The 23,029-nt window shown below is 40.6% G+C and overlaps 2 protein-coding genes and 1 long non-coding RNA gene across 8 annotated transcripts in view; 1 reads left to right on the forward strand and 2 right to left on the reverse strand.

Moving 5' to 3' along the window:
- Positions 1–2,189: 2,189 nt before the first annotated feature.
- Positions 2,190–7,054, reverse strand: LOC140560084 (uncharacterized). 4 transcript variants are annotated; one of them, XR_011979950.1, is made up of 3 exons: positions 6,288–6,813; positions 5,889–5,953; positions 2,190–5,791 (listed from the first exon to the last, which is right to left on the reverse strand). It is a non-coding gene; the product is annotated as an uncharacterized lncRNA (long non-coding RNA). The 4 variants fall into 4 exon arrangements; XR_011979948.1 differs by lacking the exon at positions 6,288–6,813 and adding an exon at positions 6,991–7,054 and having other exon boundaries at positions 2,190–5,953; XR_011979947.1 differs by having other exon boundaries at positions 2,190–5,953.
- A 1,848-nt stretch (positions 7,055–8,902) lies between these two features.
- LOC140560094 (inosine-uridine preferring nucleoside hydrolase) lies at positions 8,903–15,840 on the forward strand. Its single transcript, XM_072684198.1, has 6 exons — positions 8,903–8,980; positions 11,754–11,945; positions 14,009–14,194; positions 14,350–14,461; positions 14,529–14,665; positions 15,138–15,840. The coding sequence occupies exons 2-6, from the start codon at positions 11,763–11,765 to the stop codon at positions 15,492–15,494; spliced, it is 975 nt and encodes a 324-aa protein (XP_072540299.1). The 5' UTR covers positions 8,903–8,980; positions 11,754–11,762; the 3' UTR covers positions 15,495–15,840.
- tmem131 (transmembrane protein 131) overlaps positions 15,729–23,029 on the reverse strand; it is a 389,736-nt gene continuing 382,435 nt past the window's right edge. For 2 of the 3 annotated variants that reach the window (XM_072684163.1, XM_072684161.1), the window contains 15 exons: positions 22,732–22,874; positions 22,078–22,261; positions 21,167–21,352; positions 20,668–20,823; positions 20,100–20,575; positions 19,803–19,987; positions 19,409–19,533; positions 19,052–19,173; positions 18,817–18,963; positions 18,521–18,677; positions 18,320–18,435; positions 18,137–18,221; positions 17,934–18,037; positions 17,695–17,840; positions 15,729–16,871 (listed from right to left, as the gene is read on the reverse strand). In XM_072684163.1, coding sequence (XP_072540264.1) covers positions 16,623–16,871; positions 17,695–17,840; positions 17,934–18,037; positions 18,137–18,221; positions 18,320–18,435; positions 18,521–18,677; positions 18,817–18,963; positions 19,052–19,173; positions 19,409–19,533; positions 19,803–19,987; positions 20,100–20,575; positions 20,668–20,823; positions 21,167–21,352; positions 22,078–22,261; positions 22,732–22,874 — 2,581 coding nt within the window. In that variant the 3' untranslated portion in view covers positions 15,729–16,622. The remainder of the gene's footprint in view (positions 16,872–17,694; positions 17,841–17,933; positions 18,038–18,136; positions 18,222–18,319; positions 18,436–18,520; positions 18,678–18,816; positions 18,964–19,051; positions 19,174–19,408; positions 19,534–19,802; positions 19,988–20,099; positions 20,576–20,667; positions 20,824–21,166; positions 21,353–22,077; positions 22,262–22,731; positions 22,875–23,029) is intronic. The other variant, XM_072684162.1, reaches the window with a different exon arrangement.

Here is a 23,029-nt window from a genome sequence, read left to right on the forward strand (position 1 = left end):
CCTGGTGCCGGATCTTGTACCGGACCCGGCACAAGACCCGGTACTGTTTAAAATATCTTGCAAAACACAAATAAGATCCAAAGTCACATTGCACAGCTTTTGGCACATCTAAAGACAGCCTCGACTCCATTGAGGACTTCCTGAAGTAGCTGCCACACTAACTAGAACACTAGAACATTTTTAAACAGCCAGCCCAAAATAATTAACATACATTATATTCTAAACCAATCAGTTCAGATATATCCTCATGACACATTTAAAATTTGTATGCACACCAATTAACACATCTTAAAGCATGTTTGTACAACAGTCAGCACCTCCTAAAGCAGCTGCCCCTCAATTTCAATCAATTTTGAGTCGATCAGTCTATCACAGTCTACTCAATACACAGGACAGTCTACAAAAATCGGCACACCACCCAGAATTATAAACTGTAACATCCTATATCAGGATTCACAACAACTAAAATCAGCTAAAATCAGACAGGACCCTTACAGACATCCTAGAAACCATTCAGCACATCTTACAGCACCTGGCACACCTTGTCAACCATGTCATGAAGTAGGGTGACCAAAGCTAAATGCTACTGCTTACCTGCATTACAGATTAGCTGATTCATTTATTGTCTAGGAAAAATAAGTAAAGCTAAGACCAGTTGGCAACATGAAACACTGTCTCTACGTGCTGCAACAAACATGAGCCAATTCTTTACTCTGTGTGTTTGACTTAAGCTTGGAACCACAAAGACAGCAGCTTACCTGTGAACTACTTCGCTCTGCCCTTAAGGCTATTATTCCCGGTCACCAACTCCCAGTCGCCAACATTGATGGCGCTGATTCAGGATGTTCAGTTCCGTTTCATCTCGTTGTTGGAGATGATAAATATTCACAAAACTCACTAAAGGGGGAACTCAAACGGCAGAGGCAGGGTAATGCATGTTTATTTATTTATTTATTTATTTTACAAAATTCAAATATACAAATAATGTTAATTAATCATGTATCCTACATTTCAATTCTATCTTTAAAAACTTACGCTAAACTAAAGTAAAAAACCAGTAAACCTAACCATTTCTTACTCCCCATGTGTACGCCCTCTTTCCTGACCTCTAGCCTCAGATGACTCCAGTCATGTATCTGCAAACCCATTGTCCTTTCCAGCCACATGCCTAATTACTAGGCCATATGGTTGCAAAATTAAACTTCACCTGAACACTCTCTGAATATAGGTCTGAAACTTTGCCAGAAAAGTAAGGAGGTTATGATTAACGTATATAATGCACAAACTTCAAAATGACAAATGGCTAAGACCAATGCTATCGACTCTTCTCTGCACTGTTAAAAAAAGAAAAAAAATCTAGTGATTGCAATCATTAAGCAACTAATTTCCTTGCCTTTTGTTAGTTCGTACAATGTTAAGGCTGATCGCTCTTCACAATTAAAATTAGGTTGAGATATCTTAAACGTTAGGTAAACTTAAATTAAGTCACCTCAACATAATCTCTCAGATATGTAATCATAATCTCATATTTTAAGTTGGCAGAACTTAATAGATCAAGACACAAATAATGGTAATTCTACATGTTCTGCTAGGTGTCAACTAAAAATGCTTTGAAATTAGAAACATTTTTAGTTATACTAGCAAACTCTGGTGTTTGTTGTACATGGCAACAGCAATACACTAACTGAATATTAATTGAAACCTGCTGAAAGACAGATAATGTATTTCCAACAATTCATTTACAAAAATCACTTTCACAATAGTCTAAATGTGCCGTTTTCCTACAAGACCGCTGGATTACAAAAAAAATAAAATTATACTTTCAAATATAGCCCTAACAGTATGATTAGGTGGGCAAGATAGTGTTACGTCTGTTCATTAGCTGGTATCTGTACTAAATACTGTAAAGACACCCTAAAACTTGAAATATACAAAATAAATACATAATTTTTCTTAATTACAGCTGCCTATGTCTATAATCAGGGCATTGCTGAATTATTCAATGCAAAAATCTTAAGCATTCTATGGAGTATTCTGAAGCCTTTCTGCTGAAAAAAATTATTCAATATTGAAATCAAAAAGTGAACAAGTTAGTGACATTTATTTAGCAGCAGGTTTCTTTACCAACACTGTTAAGACACTGAAAATCCTGAAATATACAAAAGCAAAAATGCATATAGGGTATTAAATCTGTCTATAAAGCCTTTATTAAGCATTACAGAATTAACTTGTGGGGGTTAGTCAGGGTACAACGCCAAAACCATTTAACAGAATTGTTAACATTAAGCTAAACTCTGAGCAATCCAGGGAGTACTCTGAACCCTTTCCTCTGTTGGGAAAAAAAAAATTAGCACTGCCTCACGATCAGATGAACAAAAAGCTAGTGACCTCAGTTCAGCAACAGGTACCAACACTGTTCAGACACCCTCAACCTTGAGATACATAACCATGGGTCTCAAAGCTGTTCAAGTCTGTATAAATGCATTACTGCATGAACTTGGTAGTTACACAAGGTACCCTGCCAAGGCAGAACTTCTCAGGCATTGTTGGAGCACTGCAGCAGCCTAGGCCTTCAGCAGATGTTTTTCAGTGACTGGAGGCAGGAACACCTTCTGTGTATCTCCATTTATTTGGGTGTTCAGTGCGTAAAGAAGCCCAAAAAATACCATGAAGGCTGAGGAAAGTCAGCAAGCACGTCCAGAGAAAGAGTCTCCTCCATCACCACAGTAGAGTTTCCAGAACGGTCAGTCTCATCTCTGGCATCTGATAGCTCCAGGATGGCCATTTTCATTCCCATGAGATGATTCCCTATACTGCACAGAGAAAAAAAAATTATAATACACACACACACACACACACACACACCTTCCTCCATGACATTACTACATACACTAACAAATTGTGTCTGCCATTTAAATTTACCATGTAAAATTCTCAAAAACACTTTCTGCAACATTTTTCTGCAACGTTTGCAATTATGTCAACTGCATACATATTAAAATACAAGATGAATCAGCCAAGACTGTGATAATAGGTGGTAGATGCTCACTGTGTTTACTGTCTTTGTATCTGTAATAAAACCCTTTTTAAATGAACTAGTTAAGACAGCACTTTGTAATCGGTTTCCTTTAAAAAGAAAGCAAACTGAGTCATTGGGGGGGGGGGCACCCTGTAAAACCAATCAATTAATCAATATCAATGCTTCAATATTCAGTATTTTGATGAGCATACAACAGTTACAAACTTTCTAACTTACTTGCCAAAAATTTACAGCTCCGATATGCCTGCTATGCATTTTAAATCAATGTGAAATTCTAATAGAATATCCACAGTTTGGAGAAAGAGATTAACTTGGGAGCAGCCTTTAAAAACTCAAAACTAGCTAACTGAAACCTTTTCTAACACTTTCCCCACTATTTGAATACAAATTATGATTGTTTGTGCACATGAACAAATACAGAACTTTTAGTAAACAGGGTAAAATAGCTTCACTAGCTAAGTTAGCCAGAACTAACTGAATTAACACTTGCACTACACACTAGCAGGCTCCATAGCCATAACTAAGATAGCTAGCGCTAGCTAAATACCTACTGCCCAAAGCACCCAAACGAAAGAACAAATTAGCATAAACCCTGTTCAAAACAATGTGTACCGAGTTTGAGAAACAAAAGCGCCATGTTTATTGCATTTAATAAGCAAATTCGAACATCAACTGGCACTAACTAGCGCTGGCAGGACATCACTTACATTTTACCATGGCGAAGAACATTGACCATGTTCATGACCATGTGTTCATGAAAACACGTTACTATATTCATATTTGCAGGGACTTTAAAGCAAAACATTACTTTCATTTTTTTACAAACATTTCTTTTTTAAGCTTGCTCAGTGCAATTCACTTGATGTTAGAAAAACGTGATTTAACCCCTTCAGACCCATTTTTTCCCTGCTGGTCCAAACCAATTGTGACTTCTCCAAAATAAAGTGAAAAGAAATAATTCTGCTAATAATGGAGAAAAAAAAAAAGTTTAATCACATAGTAATCAATCAGGTATGGCCTAAACATCTGGAACTGAATGTTTGCATGTGTTTGAGTGTATGGTTCTGAACATGCACATGAGCTTGATAGGTACAATGGGAAAAATAAGTATTCAATACACTGTAGATTTTGCAAGTTTACCCACCTACAAAGAATAGAGAGGTCTGTAATCCTCATCATAGGTACACTTCAACTGAAAAAAATTAATTTTATTGCATGAAAAGTATTTGATCACCTACCAACCAGCAAGAATTCTGGCTCTCAGACCAGTTAGCCTTTCTATATTAGGAGGCCCTCCTATTTTGCACTCATTACCTGTATTAATTTCACCTGTTTGAACTTGTTACCTGTATAAAAGACACCTGTCCACACACTCAATTACACTCCAACCTCTCCACCATGGCCAAGACCAAGGAGCTGTCGAAGGACACCAAGGACTAAATTGTAGACCTGCACAAGGCTGGGGTGGACTACAGGACAATAGGCAAGCAGCTTGGTGAAAAAGCAACAAATGTATGATAAAATTACAGACCTTTGTAGGTGGGACAAATGCAAAGTACATATTACCCCCACTGTAAATCACAGCATGGATAGGGAACAGCAATGAGGTCACCATCAGGAAAACCAAGAGCCTGCAAGAAGAGAGGGAAATAATGCAATCTGAACATGCAGATAAGATTACCTGAAATCAGTTTTGCTTTCAGTAAACCATCATGGAACTTCCAACACAACCATCCTTTTTAACTGAAGGATAATGAACTTAACACGTTAACTTGGAACTGGAATCTTACACATAAGCCAAAAAACCACATACAAAGAATGTAAAACACATTAAATATATGTACAAATGTATAATTATTGTTTATAATAAATAAATGACACCATACTTTACTTGGGGAAAGCTTATGTGTTTTCTCTTTATATACTGACCCTAAACAAGTGTGTTAGCTAAACTCCATTGCAAAAAACCCTGTAACTATTAATGCATGTTCAAAATAACATCAAATAGCATCACTTGCAACTGTTACAATTATGCTGACAGCAAATTTGTTTGGCCAGCATGAGCATAAACTTGGGGTAAAGGGGTAGGGGTAAGAAATACGTACTCGTCCCTCTCTGCAGTTGCTCCACCTTGCTCGTCCTTTCCGATGTCTGTCACTCTCAGAGCTTGCTCAAGGTCATGACATTGTGATTAGATAATCAGGATCAGTAACCAGCATTACTGACATCATTCAATTACAAGGTAATTAATTGGCTTAGAGACAACAATGTCATGCCCACGGCAATGGACACTGGGGTGTCCAAAATGGGTTTAACATCACTGCTGCAATTAATTTGAAACCACTTGTATTTTTGTTTTCACAACATTTTTTTTTTTTTCAATAAGCAACCGACCTATCCACTCCAAACTCAAAATTAAACCTCCCCAAACATCAAAGGCATCCACAGCCAACTTAAATGGAGTATTGTGGTCAATGGGCCACCAACACGGGATTACATGCCAATATTGCTTTTAACTGATCAAATACTTTGGAATTCTCTCCTGTTCAGGGAAATCGCAAATCTTTCGCAAATCCTCCTATTTTGCACTCATTACCTGTATTAATTTCACCTGTTTGAACTTGTTACCTGTATAAAAGACACCTGTCCACACACTCAATTACACTCCAACCTCTCCACCATGGCCAAGACCAAGGAGCTGTCGAAGGACACCAAGGACTAAATTGTAGACCTGCACAAGGCTGGGGTGGACTACAGGACAATAGGCAAGCAGCTTGGTGAAAAAGCAACAAATGTATGATAAAATTACAGACCTTTGTAGGTGGGACAAATGCAAATTACATATTACCCCCACTGTACATCACAGCATGGGTAGGGAACAGCAACGAGGTCACCATCAGGAAAACCAAGAGCCTGCAAGAAGAGAGGGAAATAATGCAATAAGAAGGCATGTCAAATTCATCACGAAGGGTTGATGGAACCCACAAATGTCTACAAGAGGTGGGTAGTAAAGCATTGAACAAAGTGTACAGAGTTGTTTTAAAAGAGAATGCTTTACTTTTACTTGAGTACATTTGGGAGGTAAATAATTGCAAATGCTTCCTAAGCTTCCTCAGCTTCCTCAGTGAATTCTCTACGAATCAGAGTCACCCACTCAGACTGAGGTCATTCTCTCTTTAGCCAACGGATTCAGCATTGGACAGAGGGATCAATGCAAAATGCAGTTATGGCACATACTGGTACATACTGGCTGGTTCGTCTTTGTACGTTCAAGTTTTTTCTCGCTCCAGCTTTTTTTTTCCTCTACGAACTAGCTAGTAGCCTCCTCTCTGGTCAACTCAGCAGCTGCATCTGACACTGATCTATAAAATCAAATCAATGTACAATGCCAGTTTTCCTCATGTCGTCCGAAACCGTAGCTATCAACATCATACAGTTCAGTTATTCTAATATGTTACAGTTTGATTTCCACATCAATCTCAGCCATTATCACAGCCGTACGTTGTCAGAAATCCCGAATATACAACAACACCCCTGTACACACAGGCAGCCCGCGCCCCCAAAACGGGGGGAACAGCCCAGAACAACCATTCAAGAAGACGCGAGCACAACCAGGCTCGAGTGAACAACAAGCGTCTAAAACACCACAACCAAAAGCTTTAGTAACTGGACCACAAACACTAGATACGTTAGCCAAGCACAGCCGAACACACCACTGCTGGACGGACCGTCCCCACAACTGTAATACTACGGACAACGGAAGCTAACTAAACATACACGCCACTGCTAACGTGACTCACCGACTAGCTGATTAATGAACTGTTTAGGAAAAAATGAACAGCTAGCTACGTGAAACACTGTCCAGCGTGGTCCAACAAAACACGAGAGTTCATTCTACACTCGGTGTGTGTGTCTGACTGTGATCTACCTGTGATCTACCTGTGATCTACCTGTGATCTAGCTACTTCGCTCACTCTGACCCAACGGCCATTGCTCCCGGTCGCCAACGACGATGCCGCCGTTTCAGGCAGTTCAGTTCAGTTCAGCGGTTTTGTCTCGTTTCGTTGGTGACGATAATATAAAAAAAAACACTAAAACACCGCGTTTAAATGTGTGTGTATATTTTAGGTTTTTTTTAGTTGTTATTTATTGTATGTTTAAGCACTTTAAGGATTTCTCCTCAATTTCGTTGTACATTGTGCAATGACAATAAAAGTATCGTATCGGACTGAAGGGGAACGCAGACTGTCTCCAGGTAGGCTATTCACAAAAACGCGCCATCAGGCCAAACGAACCTTAAGTAGTCGCAGGTAAGTGACGTCAAACAAGGGTGCAACAGGGAAGAAAACGAGAACAAAACAATGACATGTGGGTGGTGGGGTGGAGGGTTGACTGCTTGTGGGACAAAGGTAAAGGTGCACGTATTTGTGTCCTCCACATTTAACCCATCTGGTAGTGAACACACACTCACACACGTGTTAGGGGCAGTGAGTACACACACACACACACACACACACACACACACACACACCCAGTGTGCCGGGATATCGATAACAGGGTCGTGGGTTTCAATTCCCGGGCCTTGCTCAAGGGCCCAACAGTGGCAGCTTGCCAAGCCCGGGAATCGAACCCACAACCCTGTTATCGATATCCCAGCGCTCTAACTGCTGAGCCACCACTGCCCGCAAAGCTATTGCAGATCCGTGCAGTGACAGCATTAGTGCTCCTGGGGTGGTTCTGCTGGTTCTGCACCAGTCCGTTAGCCGCAGCACCTCCTCTCTGTATGCCTTCTCATTGTTCTTGGTGATGAGGCCCATTACTGACGAATCATCTGCGAATTTCACGATGTGTTGTACTTCGCAGCAGAGTAAACAGCAGTGGGCTTAGCACACAGCCCTGGAAGGGAAGCCGGTATGGTGCTACTGGAGATTTTGTTGCTGATAGACCACAATCAGTCAGGAAATCCAGGACGCAGTTACAGAGTGGGGTGTTCAGGCCCAGCAGGCTTAGTTTTCCAATCAGGGCATGAAACCTGCAATGTGAAGATGAGCTGAACCAGTGGCGTTTGATCCAGGACTGCAACTGAAGAACCGTGCAGTAGGCTATGAGCTCTTTAAGTGAGCATAAAAGTTTATATTATAAAAAAAAAAGCATGGTGCTGTAAAGTTTAAACCCGAAAGGAACAATTCAGAAAAGTAATGAAGCAAAGAAGCTTGCTGCTGTGCTCTTCTGTAAAGAGCTTAGCGCATATTTATCCAACCTACTTTCGGTTCTTGCATGGCTGTGATTTTGAGGACGGCCACGTTCCAATCACACCATAAAGAGATTTTAAAATATCCCACTGTACCTTTAAAACACACATTCTGGAATTTTGTAACAACACCAAAGTTGCCCAGGAAAAGTAATGCAGCCTTAGAATTGAGCCATTGATATTAGATTCTGTATGATCTAATCTAAATGATCTGTGATCTGAAAATAATCTGGACACTTGTTATCAACATTTGTATGCTATTTATTAACGTATATAAAACATGTCAGTGTAAAACAAACACATATTGAATCACTTACTACGATTTTCTTAAGTACGTTTTTTGAATTCTGCTCCAACTGCAGATATTTTAAGTGGATATGGAAAAGTCAACACTCGTGATATCAAAAACAAACTGTGGGGCTCAATCAAGTGATAGCTTTAATATAGATTTATAGGCACATGTGAGCAGACAAAATGTAAACACGCTTGTGGGAACAGCCGCTTTAGCTCTGCTGGAGTTTTCCCCATGGAGAATGCAGGGGGAGCAGGTTGACCTTTGGTGTAGGGAGGTGGAGAAGGTAATAGGAAGCAGCATTGATTATAGGAGCTTCTGAATATCATACACGTAAAGTTTCTGGAAAATAAAACAGTGAAGGCTGACGGTTCTGCGCAGATCTTCAGAACTCAGAGTAAGTAAAGGTTTCAGTGAAGCAACAGAAGTGCTGATCCGCTCATAGCTGATCTCGAACAGCGCTGAATTCTTCTGCTTTGAGTTTGAGTCAGCATTATAATCTCCAGAAATCTCGCAGCTCATTAACGGTGTGTTTGAATTCGACATTAAATAAAAAAAGAGTACCTGTTCTTATCTTTTAAAAATCCTAAAAACATACACCTTGATGTTTTACTACGTCTGGCTGAAATGTACTTTGGTCAGTGTGGTCATTAACACTTGCAACCCCCCTAGCAGGTGTGCTTGTCCTCGGGGAGGTGATTTTCACAGACTGCTCGGGACTGTTTTTGTTATATTGTTTTGCTACAGAGTGTTTTTTGTTAACTAGGTTGAATATATATTTGTTTCTGTGGTGTGTTTGGTCAGAAACAAACTAATGGTGTACCAGTCAGCCAGCAAGTCCACTAAGACCAACAGCAGTTAATAACAAACATAATATGAATACTCAGACAGTGAGTTATCTGGTCTGGGGGTCATTTTTTCAGCAGTCTGTAAACAGAATAGAATCGTTTTGTTTAGAAACCTCACTGAAGCACGTGTGTAGGGACGGGTCTTTTATAGATAAGTGTATAAATAGTCATTCTACCTTATCCACAAAAGTATTGCAAACACTGTGATTTTAACGTTAATACAACCCTAAGATCAAAGCAGTTCAGGTCGCCTCCGTTAAACTGGTGCGTCTTTGAATGTAAGGGACGCTTATGTGACTTTGGACTCCCCACATTAGTAGCGCTGCTTGTTGGTGGTGAAGCATGCATCGACGACAAGCACAGAGAGACGAAAAGATCATTTGTCTTTGATTGCAATGATGTTTCCCTTTGTTCCCTTTGCACTGTGGATAAATTCCCCGGAGAGAACAATCGCAACAGCTGTAGAGCAAAACCAACCGCTGACTACATCTCAGGTGTTGATTAACCACAATATATTAATTGGATTAATAGATCTGAACCCTCTAATTTTTTGGCACATATGAGAACAGTCCACTAACACCGCTGTTAGTTTTATTTAAACTGATCGTAAACTAAATTTCAAAGTGCACTCATAACGCCGCGATGTCCTACATTTGATAAACATGCTCCTGCAAATCCCTCAAGGTTCCCTACTTTAATTGCACACTTGGAACGGTAACGGTAACGGTAAAGGTAAAGGTAGCGGTAACGGTAAAGGTAGCGGTAACGGTAAAGGTAGCGGTAACGGTAACGGTAACGGTAACGGTAAAGGTAACGGTAAAGGTAGCGGTAACGGTAGTGGTAGCGGTAACGGTAAAGGTAGCGGTAACGGTAACGGTAGCGGTAACGGGTGATTTTATGTTTGTTTGTAGTTTGGTTGTAGCTGCTTGACCGATTAAGTCACATTTTGACATTTTTCGCATTAAGTCACATTTTGACTTAATGCGAATCTGGCAATTTTTTAGCTACTAGACCAGGAATAATGGAAGCATCAGTCGAGTCTTACATCAAGTCTGATTTTCTAGTTTATTTCTAGAGTCTTTTGGACCTAAAAGGAGAACCTCAGTTTTGTTACTGTTAATAAGAAGGAAGTTATGTGACATCCAGAGTTTTATATCCTTTACACAGTCCTCCATTTTCTGTAATCTATTTCAATCGATAAATTTATCGTCAGGTTTGGTTGATATATAGAGCTGTGTGTCATCTGCATAACAAAGGAAATTAACGTCATGTCTGCTTATAACTGAGCCCAGTGATAACATGTATAATGTAAATAATAGCGGTCCTAAAATGGAGCCTTGTGGAACTCCATATCTTACTTTTACAATACAAATATGCGTGATCACCTCATCTACAATATGTTTGTGAAATATTCACCTTAGCCTGCTTCAGTATCCAAAATGTGCTCCTATTGTTTAAGAACAAAAGTAATTCTAAACTGCTTTGAACATGTTAACGCAATGATGGCCACGAACTGAGCCACTGATATTTTACTCTGTACAATCAAAAAACCCTCTACACAAAGCCATTGGCTTTTCTAAAGACCCCTTGAAGAACTGTAGTTCACAGCTGTGTCCAAAACTGTGCCATATTCTCTATATTGTGCACTACTTTGGGGTTCTGTTATTTTGTAGTGTTGTCCGAAAACATAGTGTTTGGTGTGGCGCAACAGATAACACCACTACCTGCCACTGAGCTACTACACCATGTGGGAGACTGGGGTTCGATTCCCAGTCTGGGTGACTATGCTGTGCTACATCAATAAGAGTCCTTGGGCAAGACTCCTAACACTACATTGGCCCACCGCTGTAATACGAGTAACCTTGTAAGTCGCTCTGGATAAGAGTGTCAGCTAAATGCAATAAATGTAAATGTAAATAGGGCTGAATTTTCATTGCACTGTAACAATCCTATAATGCATTGGAACAAAGAGTGTACAAACGATAGGTGCGTCCCTTTTTTAGGGGCTGAAGTCTACCAGTGTGCCAGATTCCACAGCACACCTTCAGAGATCTTGAGGAGTCCCTGGCTGACAATTCAGAGCTGTTTAGTGTATTGCATAGGGGGACCTAAACAAAATGACATAGGTGGCTTTAATGTAATGGCTAGTTGGTGTGTGTGTAGCTGCTCCTTAAAGTGAAATGCATAAAATGTTCATGCACATTGTTACAAATGTCAGAGTCGTTTGCTTCATGCTGTATGGCTTTGTTAGCTAGACCATGAGTAAGTGTTTCATTGTTGGGAAAGGTCGACATACTAATAAATGAACTTTGTGGTTTCCAGCCAACCAGAATGACTCAGAAGTTGATGATCATTGACACTGACTGTGGCATTGACGATGCCCAGGCAATCATGCTAGCTCTGGCTGCCCCCAATGTGAAGATCCTGGGCATCACCTGCTGCTTTGGGAACACTGATGTGGATAACGTGGGTCAGAACGTTCTCCGTGTGCTGTCAGTCTGTCAGCAGACTCAGGTGGGTCCAGCCTTCCATTTGTAAACATGTCCCTGAAACTCTGAAGTTACTGAGTGGATTCGACATGTGTTTTTTTTTTTTTTTTTTTGCCAGTAAGAGTGCACAGTTAACCCTTTAACTCTTTTTTTAGGAGCGGTCAGCAGGTTTCAGGTTAATTCCTCACTCGCTAGATTCCTCAGCATGATCGTTTGTTCAAGTCAAGTCAAGTCAAGTCAAGTGGGTTTATTGTCATTTCAACTACATACAGAGTACACAGTGAAACGAAACAACGTTCCTCCAGGACCATGGTGCAACATAGACAGTGCATACAAGACACAAGTGCAACACAAACAAACAAGTGCGGACAGACAACACAACACAGTACAGACAGAGAATAATAAATAATTGGCGGTAGTGTGCAAGTTGTGCAATGTGCAATAAATAGAGTCCAGTGAGGTAGTAAAGTTATCAGTGCAAATGCTTGTGCAAAAAATGCTTCCCATGTTATCTGGGGTAAATGGTTGGAAAGAGAGAGAGAGGGAGAGTGTACATGTACCAGAAAGATATCAGTTCAGAAGTTGAGTTGTGTTGAGGAGTCTGATGGCTTGGGAGAAGAAGCTGTTGCAGAGTCTGGTCGTGTTGGACCGGATGCTGCGGTACCTTCTTCCTGATGGCAGGAGGGAGAACAGTCTGTGTGAAGGGTGGGTGGAGTCATCCACAATGCTGGTTGCTTTGCCGAATGCAGCGGGTGGTGTAAATGTCCATGACGGAGGGGAGAGAGACTCCGATGATCCTCTCAGCTGTCCTCACAATGCGTTGGAGGGACTTGCGGTCAGAGGCTGTGCAGGTCCCAAACCAGGCAGTGATGCAGCTGCTTAGGATGCTCTCTATGGTTCCCCTATAGAAGAGGGTGAGGATGGGTGGTGGAAGACGGGCCTTTCTCAGCTTCCGGAGGAAGTAGAGACGCTGTTGGGCTTTCTTGGCTGTAGAGCTGGTGTTCAGGGACCAGGTGAGGTTCTCCGCTAGGTGGACACCAAGGAACTAGGTGCTCTTAACGATCTCCACAGAGGAGCCGTTGATGTTAAGCGGAGAGTGGTCCGGTCTTGATTTCCTGAAGTCAACAACCATTTCCTTGGTCTTCTCTACATTCCAGTGAAGGTTGTTGACTGTACACCAGTCTGTCAGCTGCTGCACCTCCTCTCTGTATGCTGACTCGTCGCCTTTGCTGATGAGACCCAGCATAGTTGTATCATCGGCGAACTTTATGATGCTGTTAGAACTGTGTTTCGCAACACAGTCATGAGTCAGCAGGTACCTAGTACTAGTACCTAGTACTAGTACCAGTGGTGAACCTTTCAAGGGGGATGGCTCTCAAGTTCCGTGAGGGGTGTCACAAATTAGACCCTTCAGACACATTTAGAACCTTAAACATGCTCTGTAAATCTTTGCAATAACTCTAATCTACATTTTGACATTCATGCAAAGGGGATGGAAAGATGGGAATGATAGTTTTACAAGGAGTTCCATCACAGAGGACACAATTACTAAATATTACCTACTGTATAATAAGCCTGTGCTTAAAGCAACTGTTAACTTATATATCCTCCTTACTGGTATACATTCACATACAGTCTGTCAACATAGGATTTGGATTTGGCCTTTTTTAACTTGGCAGTAATCATTGACATGTAAAAACCCTGTAACTATATTATGTTTGATACGTTCATAAATATCACACGCTTACTTTGCACTAGCATGTCAGTGTTAACCCTATGTAAATAATGGTCCACCACCAAATAAAGTCTAGTAAACAGTAGTCCTGTGGATAGAAATGGGGCAATGACGAATTGGCAGAACTCACATGACAAGACTGGATGCACCAAACTACAACCTGTAACTGTACACCTCTGCAGTGGACCTGTAATATAGGTGGACTTAATGAATTGGCCAGGGAGTGGTATTTTTATGATTATTATTATTTTTTTAAATAGTGGACTGGAGGTGTATGATTAAATGATAAACAAGTGAGTACAGAAAACCTTCGGAACATTTCTTAACATGCAAATTTAAAGGCATTTCTTTAGATTCCAGTGTTCCGCGGGTCAGCAGGCCCTTTGGTTGGAGCTGTGAAACCGTTTCAAGATCACTTCGGGACAGATGGGTTGGGAGATGTGCTGGAAGACAGAGACTCAGACATTTGGAAAAAGCAGATCCAGGCAGAGCATGCAGTTGACGCTTTAATCAGACTGGTGAATGAACAGCAAGGGCAGGTAAAGAAGCCCATTTCTTTAATGTAATGGATAACTTGCTCTTAATTCTGAGTAGTTCTTTGTTCTTCATTGCCAGTGTTTCTATCTTGGTTTGTGTCAACATTGTTCTGCCCTCTTGTGGCTGACGCAATACATTACCTGTATTCATGGAAAAGGTTTCCCTGGTGGCTCTGGGACCACTGACTAATTTAGCCCTGGCTGTTCGCCTTGATCCCAGCATCCCTCAAAAGCTCAAGGATTTGTACATCATGGGTGGCAATATGGAAGGTAGGAAATTTACAGCCTCAAAGCTTTAATTAGCAGGTCTCTACTTGACCAGTGTTTGTTTTTGCAGGCAAGGGAAATGGGACGCCATGCGCGGAGTTTAATTTCATCATGGACCCAGAGTCTGCTTACATAGTCTTGGAGGAATACCAGTGTTCCACACACATAGCAACCTGGGAGTTCACCTGTAAAAACAAGCTCTCTTGGGTAAGAACTAGACCAGTGTGTGTATACACATATACATACATATACATATACACACACACATACATACATACACACACACACAAAAGGCATGTGATATGGGAAGATATGGGAAACATGGGACCGTTACATACGGTAAGAAATCGGGAATACATTTTCCAGAATTAGTATTCTATTAAAACTACTTTACATATTAAATATTAAAATAACTGCCACACAAAACATATCTCCAAAATGTAAAGTTTGCAGCAGAAGGTAAAACCTTCTTATCTTTACATTTCTATTGGTCCATTCATGAAATCCTGAAACAGTGTAAAGAACAAGAGCTATTCACATCAGTCAAAATTGGGAGGTTTTCTCACACACACACACATACACATATATATATATATATATATATATATATATATATATATATATTACTTAACCCATATTCCATTACAAATGACTGCTTTTCAACTGCTTGATCTCATAGGAATTTTTTGATAAGATGGTCAACCAGGACACGGCAGGTGCTCGGTTTATGAAGACAGTCACCTCAAAGTGCTGGGCCTTCTCCAGGGAGCCTGGAAAAGGGATAAAGGATGTGTTTTTCGGCCCAGGGTTTGTACCCTATGATGCCTATGCTGTGGCAGCATGTGTGGACAGCAGTGTAATAACAGAGAAAAGGGAGTATGCTGTTCGCGTCGTGCTCCAAGGGGACCTGGGCCGAGGACTGATGGCACTGGACCCCACCGATAAGCTGAAGAAGAGCCATCGTGTGTCTGTAATGAAGAGCTGCGATCTCAGCAGGTTTAGCTCCATGCTGATGGCTTCTTTACAGCAACCTTGAGAAGTTAGTTTGATTATCCTCTGGTCACATCAGATTTTAGCTTATGAACCATTTTCCAGAACTGGGTATTTCAATGCCAATGAGATCATTCTTATCTTGGACTTAATCAGGTGATCTGATTTGGCCTTTATTCAGCATTAAATGTGAGTACTTTTTTGTACAAATACCCTATAATGTAACATTACTAAATTCAGATCTTTGAATACTTGAGAGAAATAAAAAGAACAAACACAGTTATTATTGCAGCCTGATATGTTTTAATTCAACCAATATGACTGATGTCGCACTCAAGGTGACAAATGAACGATGTACAGAACAAACTCCAAAACTTCAAGTACTTTCAACTCCCTTAGACCTTAAATTAAAATCCAATTTTAGCAAATAAAGCTTCTTCTGACTTGAATCATAACCCAATAAAAAAAATAAGTTAAACCTCAAATCCTGAAATGTTCTTATCATTTGGCATTGACCATAAAACAATGGGCAAAGACTTCCGAGGTCCTGATAACACAAGAACAAACTTACTGATTATGCCATGACTTCACTCATAGTTGCCAGAGCTCAGCAGGTTTGGCCAAACAGGTTTAAAATGAATGCAGCTATTAAACCAGTGCCCATGTCTCTTTAAGAGTGGGATCTAACACAAAGTGCTTCATTTACAGTTGGGTAATACTGCACTTTAAACCATACAGTAATACTGGGCATATACTTTAGCTCCCAAAAAAAAACAGTATTACTCAAAAGGGGACATTTTTTTTCAAGAAAACAAAAAAGAAAAAAACACCCCTACAAGGGCAATATCATTCCAATAGGAAAGTGTCATCATTCTTTTAATGATTGAGTTTTTGCAGTTAAAATTGTTTCAAAGAAGGTTTATGTCTCACACCCCTCGTAAAATAAAACAAATTTTGTTAGCCATAACCTGAATTTGGAGCGGGACTAAATGAAAACCTGGACAAACCAGTTCACAATTTAATCATATCTTCTCCAAAGGATTTTATATATAAAATTATATCAGTGAATCTAGTACTTTTGAACGAGGAAAAGAAACATCTCTAAGAACAAAAACAATGGCCTTTCTTGTCGTTTTGTTGCTATAGGGGGCCGTTTTTTTTGGACATGTTTCCTTTAGTTACCATTGTTGCCGTCGGGGTTGTTGGGCCAGGGCTCAGAGTTCCAGCGACTCAGCGAGTGGGGCCACACGCTCCAAGGGTCGTAGGTGCGGCCTATTTCAGTGGGGGCTGGAGTGGGCGGTGCTGTGTGGCTGACCAGGTCAGTGATGGTGGAGGAGTGCAGGGAGTCAGCGCCCGTAGACCAGATGGAGTTGCTAAAGGGCAGGCTCGGAGACCAGGGGTTGCGAGACTTCCCCAGCATGGACTAAAGAGACAGAGAGAAGTCTAAATCATAGAGCCCTGTGATAACTAGGTCACTGTACGATTATTAGTAGTATATTGTTGTGGTCATACAAAAATTCTCAAAATCTTTTTACACTGACGATTCTAATCCAAGTTATACGTTTTTTCCTTCTCCAGTAATGTTGCCATTTTGGAGATACAAGGTTTTTGCATGACAGCAACAATATGGGCCTAAAATAGCTACCTCAAACCTGCGTTTGAACAATGTTTCATACATGTATTATCAACACAATTCTTAGTGAGTGAAGTCACATGCGCTAAGGGACTTAAAGCATTGCAAAGAAATGTCATAAGAATGACACCAGAAATGCTTTAGCAACTCTCTGGTTACTGTCCAAACAGTGCACATGTTCATCAGTATCCACATTTATTACATTACACAGGTGCAATTTCAGAGGACATGCAACTTCCATCTCCCCAACCTTCATTATAATTACACAATTGATCATATTCAAACATTATCTATTATATTAAGATTAGGTTTGTAACAGAGATTTCAGTGGTGCTTCTTGCTTACCCAGTAAGATCAGCATATTGCTGTAAGTATTGTTGAGTGTCTTTTTTTTTTTTATTTACACAACAGACTATATTAAACTTAATTACAGACACATTTCATATTTTCATCAAAATATCTGCATCACATTGTTTATTTTCTTTGTACCATGCTGGCCTGTCAAGGACTGGTCCACTATGAACCATTTTGCAATTCCCAATTCTGCAATGATAATTTCAATGGCAAAAGTGAAGTGTGGTCAGCGTTAGTAGGGTTAATTCATGGGTCTTACAGTTGTTGGAGTGGTAGGGGAGCCGGTGCTGGTAGGCCAAGGGCTCGATCGCTCAGAGTCCCAGATGGAAGAGGACATGGAGGGGTACTCGGGCCAGCTTGACTGCGGTTCCAAATTCTTGGGTACAGTCGCCATGCCACTGAACACTGAAAAAAGTAAACATAAGTATTAATAATGAATCATGTGTTCAACATGTACACACACCAAAATGCATGAATCTGACTACTGCATGTATATACCTCCAGACAAGTTGAGTGGGTTGTTTGGTCCGAATGCAGAGAAGGAGTTAAGGGAATTGAAGCCAGGGCTGCTGACACTTTCAACAGGACTCCATAATCCAGAACTATTAAATGAGAACAATATACATTCATACATTTAAACATTAATTTTCAGCAGATTTATTCAGAAGTGAAATCAGATTAAGTAAAAACGGTTAACTTGCCTATCAGAGCTGTCACTCTCCACTGATGTCATATGAGGTAGGGCCACCTTTCCAAGACCATCTGCCTTACTTGACCCACTACCACCTGATAATCCAAACAAGCACACACAATCAGAAATCCTGTTCCAAACACAACAACGAAAACACTATTACTGTTCAGTAGGATTTTTTTTAAACACACACCAGGGCTTTTGTCATAGCCAGCAGCCACGGCTGCAAACGTGGGATTTCCATTCTTCCCAGGCAGAGATGTGGACTTGGCCAGCTTATTCCCTGGAGCCTTTTTAGAATTTACCTCACTATACAAAAAAGGCAAGAATGATGAATGATGAGTCCTTCAAAATGTTTAATGCTTACAAAACAGATATATGTTGATGTGTGTACCTGCTGGTGTTAAGCACGCTGCTGTAGCTCACACGAGGCATCAAACTGGGAGAAGTAGGTGGAGGAGAGCTAGTTCTAGACATGGACATCAAGGGTCTCTTCAGAAAGTGGTCTGCATTCATGGTTTGCAAGGAAATCTGTTGAAGACTGTCGGCTTCTGACAGGACAGAAAAAGAAGTCAAATTACTTTTTTTACCTGGAAAACAATTTGATACCTGGAAAACTTTAAAAATAGCTGAGATCATGTATACAATTCTCATATTTGTTCAAAGCAGAAGCTTCAACAACTGACTTACGGCTGCTGCCTTTGAGTGGAACATCCCATTCCGGCGGGGGGGACTCTTTCTCTCCCTCTGAGCCACTGCTGAAATCCTGCATGAAGCCGTTGTTAACGAACTTTGCCAATGGAGATGGACGCCCATCGTCTGGCTTCCCACCAGGCGCTGAAAAAGAGCATTTACAGTTATAACCACACAGCCTCAAGAGCAAACAAGTGGAAAGTACCTTGCTGAACCCCTGAGTTACACTTACTTCTCTGTTTCTGAGTAGGTCTTGGTTTGGGGATGTTGGAGGTTCCTGTGCTGATGACAGTTTTGGGGAATGTCTTGCGCTGCTTGTTTTCCAATGGAGTGACATAGGGCAGCTCTAGAGAGCTAAACAAACACAAACCATAAATCGTTAACCACAAGAAATCATCTACTGATGAACTCATAAATGCTGCAATGGATAGAAATTACAGAAGTGTCGCTCACATAGGGCTCCCAGAAACAAAGGACGCAAACAAAAACGTTATCTTCTGATAATTTCATTTTCTGCATTACCAGCAATTCTGCATTTGTAAAGGCACAACTAATTTTCTGTTTAGCATCTCAATGGTTAGAAATAGACCTGGACTTCTCCACTTGATTTTCTTTCTTTGTGGTAGACTGTTTCTTGTTTTTGGGTTTAGTAGGGGATGGAGGGACTTCCTCTCGTTCTTCTGTGACTGTTCGGACCTTCTTCTTAACTGGTTCCTTTGTAATACAAAACCACTCATTAGGAGAATAAATTAACATTGGGAATGTTGACCAAGTTGTTAAGGTCTTGTACTTGACAATTCAGAGTATCTTCCTTATAAAGTTTGCAAAGGGCACCCCTTGTCAAATTACATATTTATTTGTGTTAGTTGAGAAAAAAAAAATCCTCTACAGAAAACATACTCTAACCAACTACAAGTGTTAAAACAACTGTACGCATTCATGTTCTGTGCATTGCAAACAAAAGCTACAGTTTGTATGTTTACCTCTTTAATGTTAGTCTCTGTGTCTGGGTTAGAGGTCTCTGTGGTAGTGGACGAACTGTCGTCATTGTCTGCAAGCGTTTCTTTTAACTCTTCTCCTTGAGTCTTTCCCTTTGCTTTCCTCTCCTTCTCCTCTTTCTTCTTCTGAGCCTTTGATTTACTCTTTAATTTCCCTTTTGAATCCAGCGCTGTAGACAAAACAAAAAGCACCTCCGTCACCTTCAAACACTACATCAATTTAAGCAAACTGAATTAAAGTGAATTGCTTTAACAATTTATTTTCTGTCTCAGTATCCCAACCTGTATTACTTTTTTGTAAAGGCTGCTGTATGTTCTGTTCTGTGAACGCAGTGATGGCAGGAGACTCTGGCCGGTCCAAGTCTTTGTCCATGGCTATGAGAAGCCTGCTGTAGTCCTGGTCCTCCATGCTGTGGCCTCTCTGAGGCTGTGGCAGGGTGGCTGTGCTTAGGTTTTGGAGCTCCTCCAAGGGACTAGAGATTGTCTGCTGTTGCTGCTGTTTTGCGGATCTAGTCTTACGGTGGGTCAACTGAGAGATTCCTTGGCCGCTGTCTTTTAAGAGCTGAGAGGAAGGAGGGGAGGAAGCTTGCATAGATGCTGCACGGCCTGAGCCGGTTCTGGACTTGCTATCCCCTAAAATGGTGCTGCCGTTGGAGTTAGAGTGGGGGCCACCCTGGCGCCCACTAGCCCGTCCACCACTACCTGACCCATACATTCCTCTAGTCGAGTTCTGGTGCGAGTCGGCGTAATCGTTCAAGCTGTGTAAACATTGCGAACAGTGAAACTGTGCCCATATATAAGCTGTTGAAGATGATTATGCAACAGACCTGAGAAATACAGCAAAACTTACTTTGCATCACTTTGAATTCTTACAATTTCCCTGAGATCAAATGGTTTTCCGGTCTCCATGGGAGAGTTGGATTCCACAGATAGGCGTCTCTTAAAAGGCTCCCATATTCCCTGGGCCTCCAGATAGGCAGTTGCGATAACCAGGAGAAACATAGAACTGAAAAATACAAGAACATTTAATCCTAATGTTCTCCTTCTAAAAACAGTGTACTGAAGACCATGTTAAAAGATTTTTTTGTAAAATCTAGAACTACCGAATCTACTACACAAATTTGGGGGAAAATGCAAATGTGCATTGTGTATTGGCCAATATAGTCAATTGTATAATTAGCCCCAATTAGTTTCAAGGGGCCCTACAATGTCAAACTGTATTTTCTTTGGCATAATTGACAGTGCAACACCACCAGAAACATACACAGCATGCATCAATGATGACCTGGAAAATAATGATAAAGTTTTATGAAACGTGAACATAACTTGACTACAGCACCAATACGGACCTCATAAAGAGGGAGACAATGATGTAAAGTTCCAACTCCCAATTGGGTGGAGGAATGGTCTCCGCACACGCTGCCAGTACGTGATAGGGCAACGAAGCGTTTAACACAAACGCAAACTCCGAGCCGCCTGCAGACACCAACTTCAGCTCCCGTATGACTCGTGACGATGTGAAATCTGGTGTAAACCTGCACCAGAAGGTATACATAGATATTAATGATCAGGCTGTACAACAGGCTAAACATAAGGAAACAAACAGAGTATGAATAAGAGAAGAATAAAACGGCAGTTTTTCACCCCCTAATAAAATCCAACATTACAGTAAATCAGACACTCTCAACATTAACTTTGTTGCAAGAAATCTGTTTATCCATTTTCCTATTAAAATCCTCAGCAGGGACTCCAAGCATCACACAGTCATTTATAAATGCCAGTGCAGCCTCAATGACCCTGCCAATAGAGGCAGAAAAACAGGGGGGTGGGGGTGGCAGGAAGACAGAGATCCAATTCACATCCTTACTGTGGTCCAGAGAAAACACTTCACGTGTGTAGGGTTCATATGTATTAATAGCATCTTCAGGCACTGGAGAACATACCCACTTGACAGGTGATGTTTACCCATTGGCCTGAGGTTGAGCACACTGACCTAGTTTCAGCCAGTCTTTTAAGAAGACATTTCATAGTAGGTCTTTTATTTGGAATAAAATCCTCAGGTTACTGATGTTAATTCTACATACGAACCCTCCAGATTTTCTCTAATTTGTGCTTGTATTTCTGCCTGCTAAAGTTACGATTACGCTAGAACAACATATTCCGAGTGAGAAAAGAGAATTATGAGCATCAGGGGGATGTTACATAAATTTCTAAACTACAACAATACTTCCAATTCCAAGTAGATACTCAAGAAACTTACAGTATGACGAGGTCTCTCGAAGTGTTTGGTTTGAGTGCAAATTCTTGACAGTTGAGAACTTTAAATCCATAGCCCTGGCAGAGGGTGCCACTGATTTCCATGGATCGAATGTGAATGGGGAGAAGCCCTGTATTCTCTAGTCTGAATGTCCTTCGCAGAGTGAAATTTGGTTCCTTAGGTTTGTCTTTAAAACACAACACAAAAAGATGATCATGAAATGTCACAGTTGATACTCTGATAACTTATTGCCTTCATAAGAAATCAGAACACTACAAAGTCTGGGACAGAACATTGCCCCAAATATGTAATTTCAACAATAAAGTGAATAAAACTAATTGTAACTAAATAATAATAATAATAAATAATTCTGCAAAAGAACAAAAAAAACAAAAAACAAAACAACACAAAAAACAAGACATGGGGTGGACGTCATGTCACACATACCAAGACACAATGAAGTAACACCTTACATAATCACTGTGGTTAAGCTCGGTTTTAAAAATAATTTCTTGAGAAAGGAGGAAAATATGTAGTGACGATAAAGAGTACAGAATACAGGGTGGGAGCATTAAGCTAACATGAAAGTGCATGAAGAAGCGGTCAAAAAAATCTTTTTAAACTCACTAGAATCAGCTAATGCTTAAAAACACTCACTTTCTGAACAGTCTTTGAGAAGTGCCTCAGTCATCTTAAATCTCAGGGAGCTGCCTGGTCCCGGGGCCTTCCCAGCAAGCTTTAGACTTTCTCTGGTACCCTGACCATGCACCATGATCAAGTCCACCACTGTCAGGTTATTTCTACACAAATATTAAAGAGAAGAGCCCAAATGAAACATGTAAATTCATGCAAAAAGCATGGATCATTAATAATGTTTTCAGGTAATTAATGTAAGTTTTTGCAAGTTAAAGTATAACCTAGCATGATTCAAAATGTCATTCTTCCCAAAATATTA

This window comes from Salminus brasiliensis, chromosome 7, assembly GCF_030463535.1.
Source record: "Salminus brasiliensis chromosome 7, fSalBra1.hap2, whole genome shotgun sequence".
In the NCBI taxonomy this organism is placed as follows: domain Eukaryota; kingdom Metazoa; phylum Chordata; class Actinopteri; order Characiformes; family Bryconidae; genus Salminus; species Salminus brasiliensis.

Excerpts from the sequence above, each read along its gene's own strand:
- LOC140560094 (XM_072684198.1), top strand. The coding sequence starts at position 11,763 with ATGACTCAGAAGTTGATGATCATTGACACTGACTGTGGCATTGACGAT. Across the intron at positions 11,946-14,008 it reads CAGTCTGTCAGCAGACTCAG|ATTCCAGTGTTCCGCGGGTC; the intron begins GTGGGTCCAGCC and ends GCATTTCTTTAG. Across the intron at positions 14,462-14,528 it reads CATGGGTGGCAATATGGAAG|GCAAGGGAAATGGGACGCCA; the intron begins GTAGGAAATTTA and ends TTGTTTTTGCAG.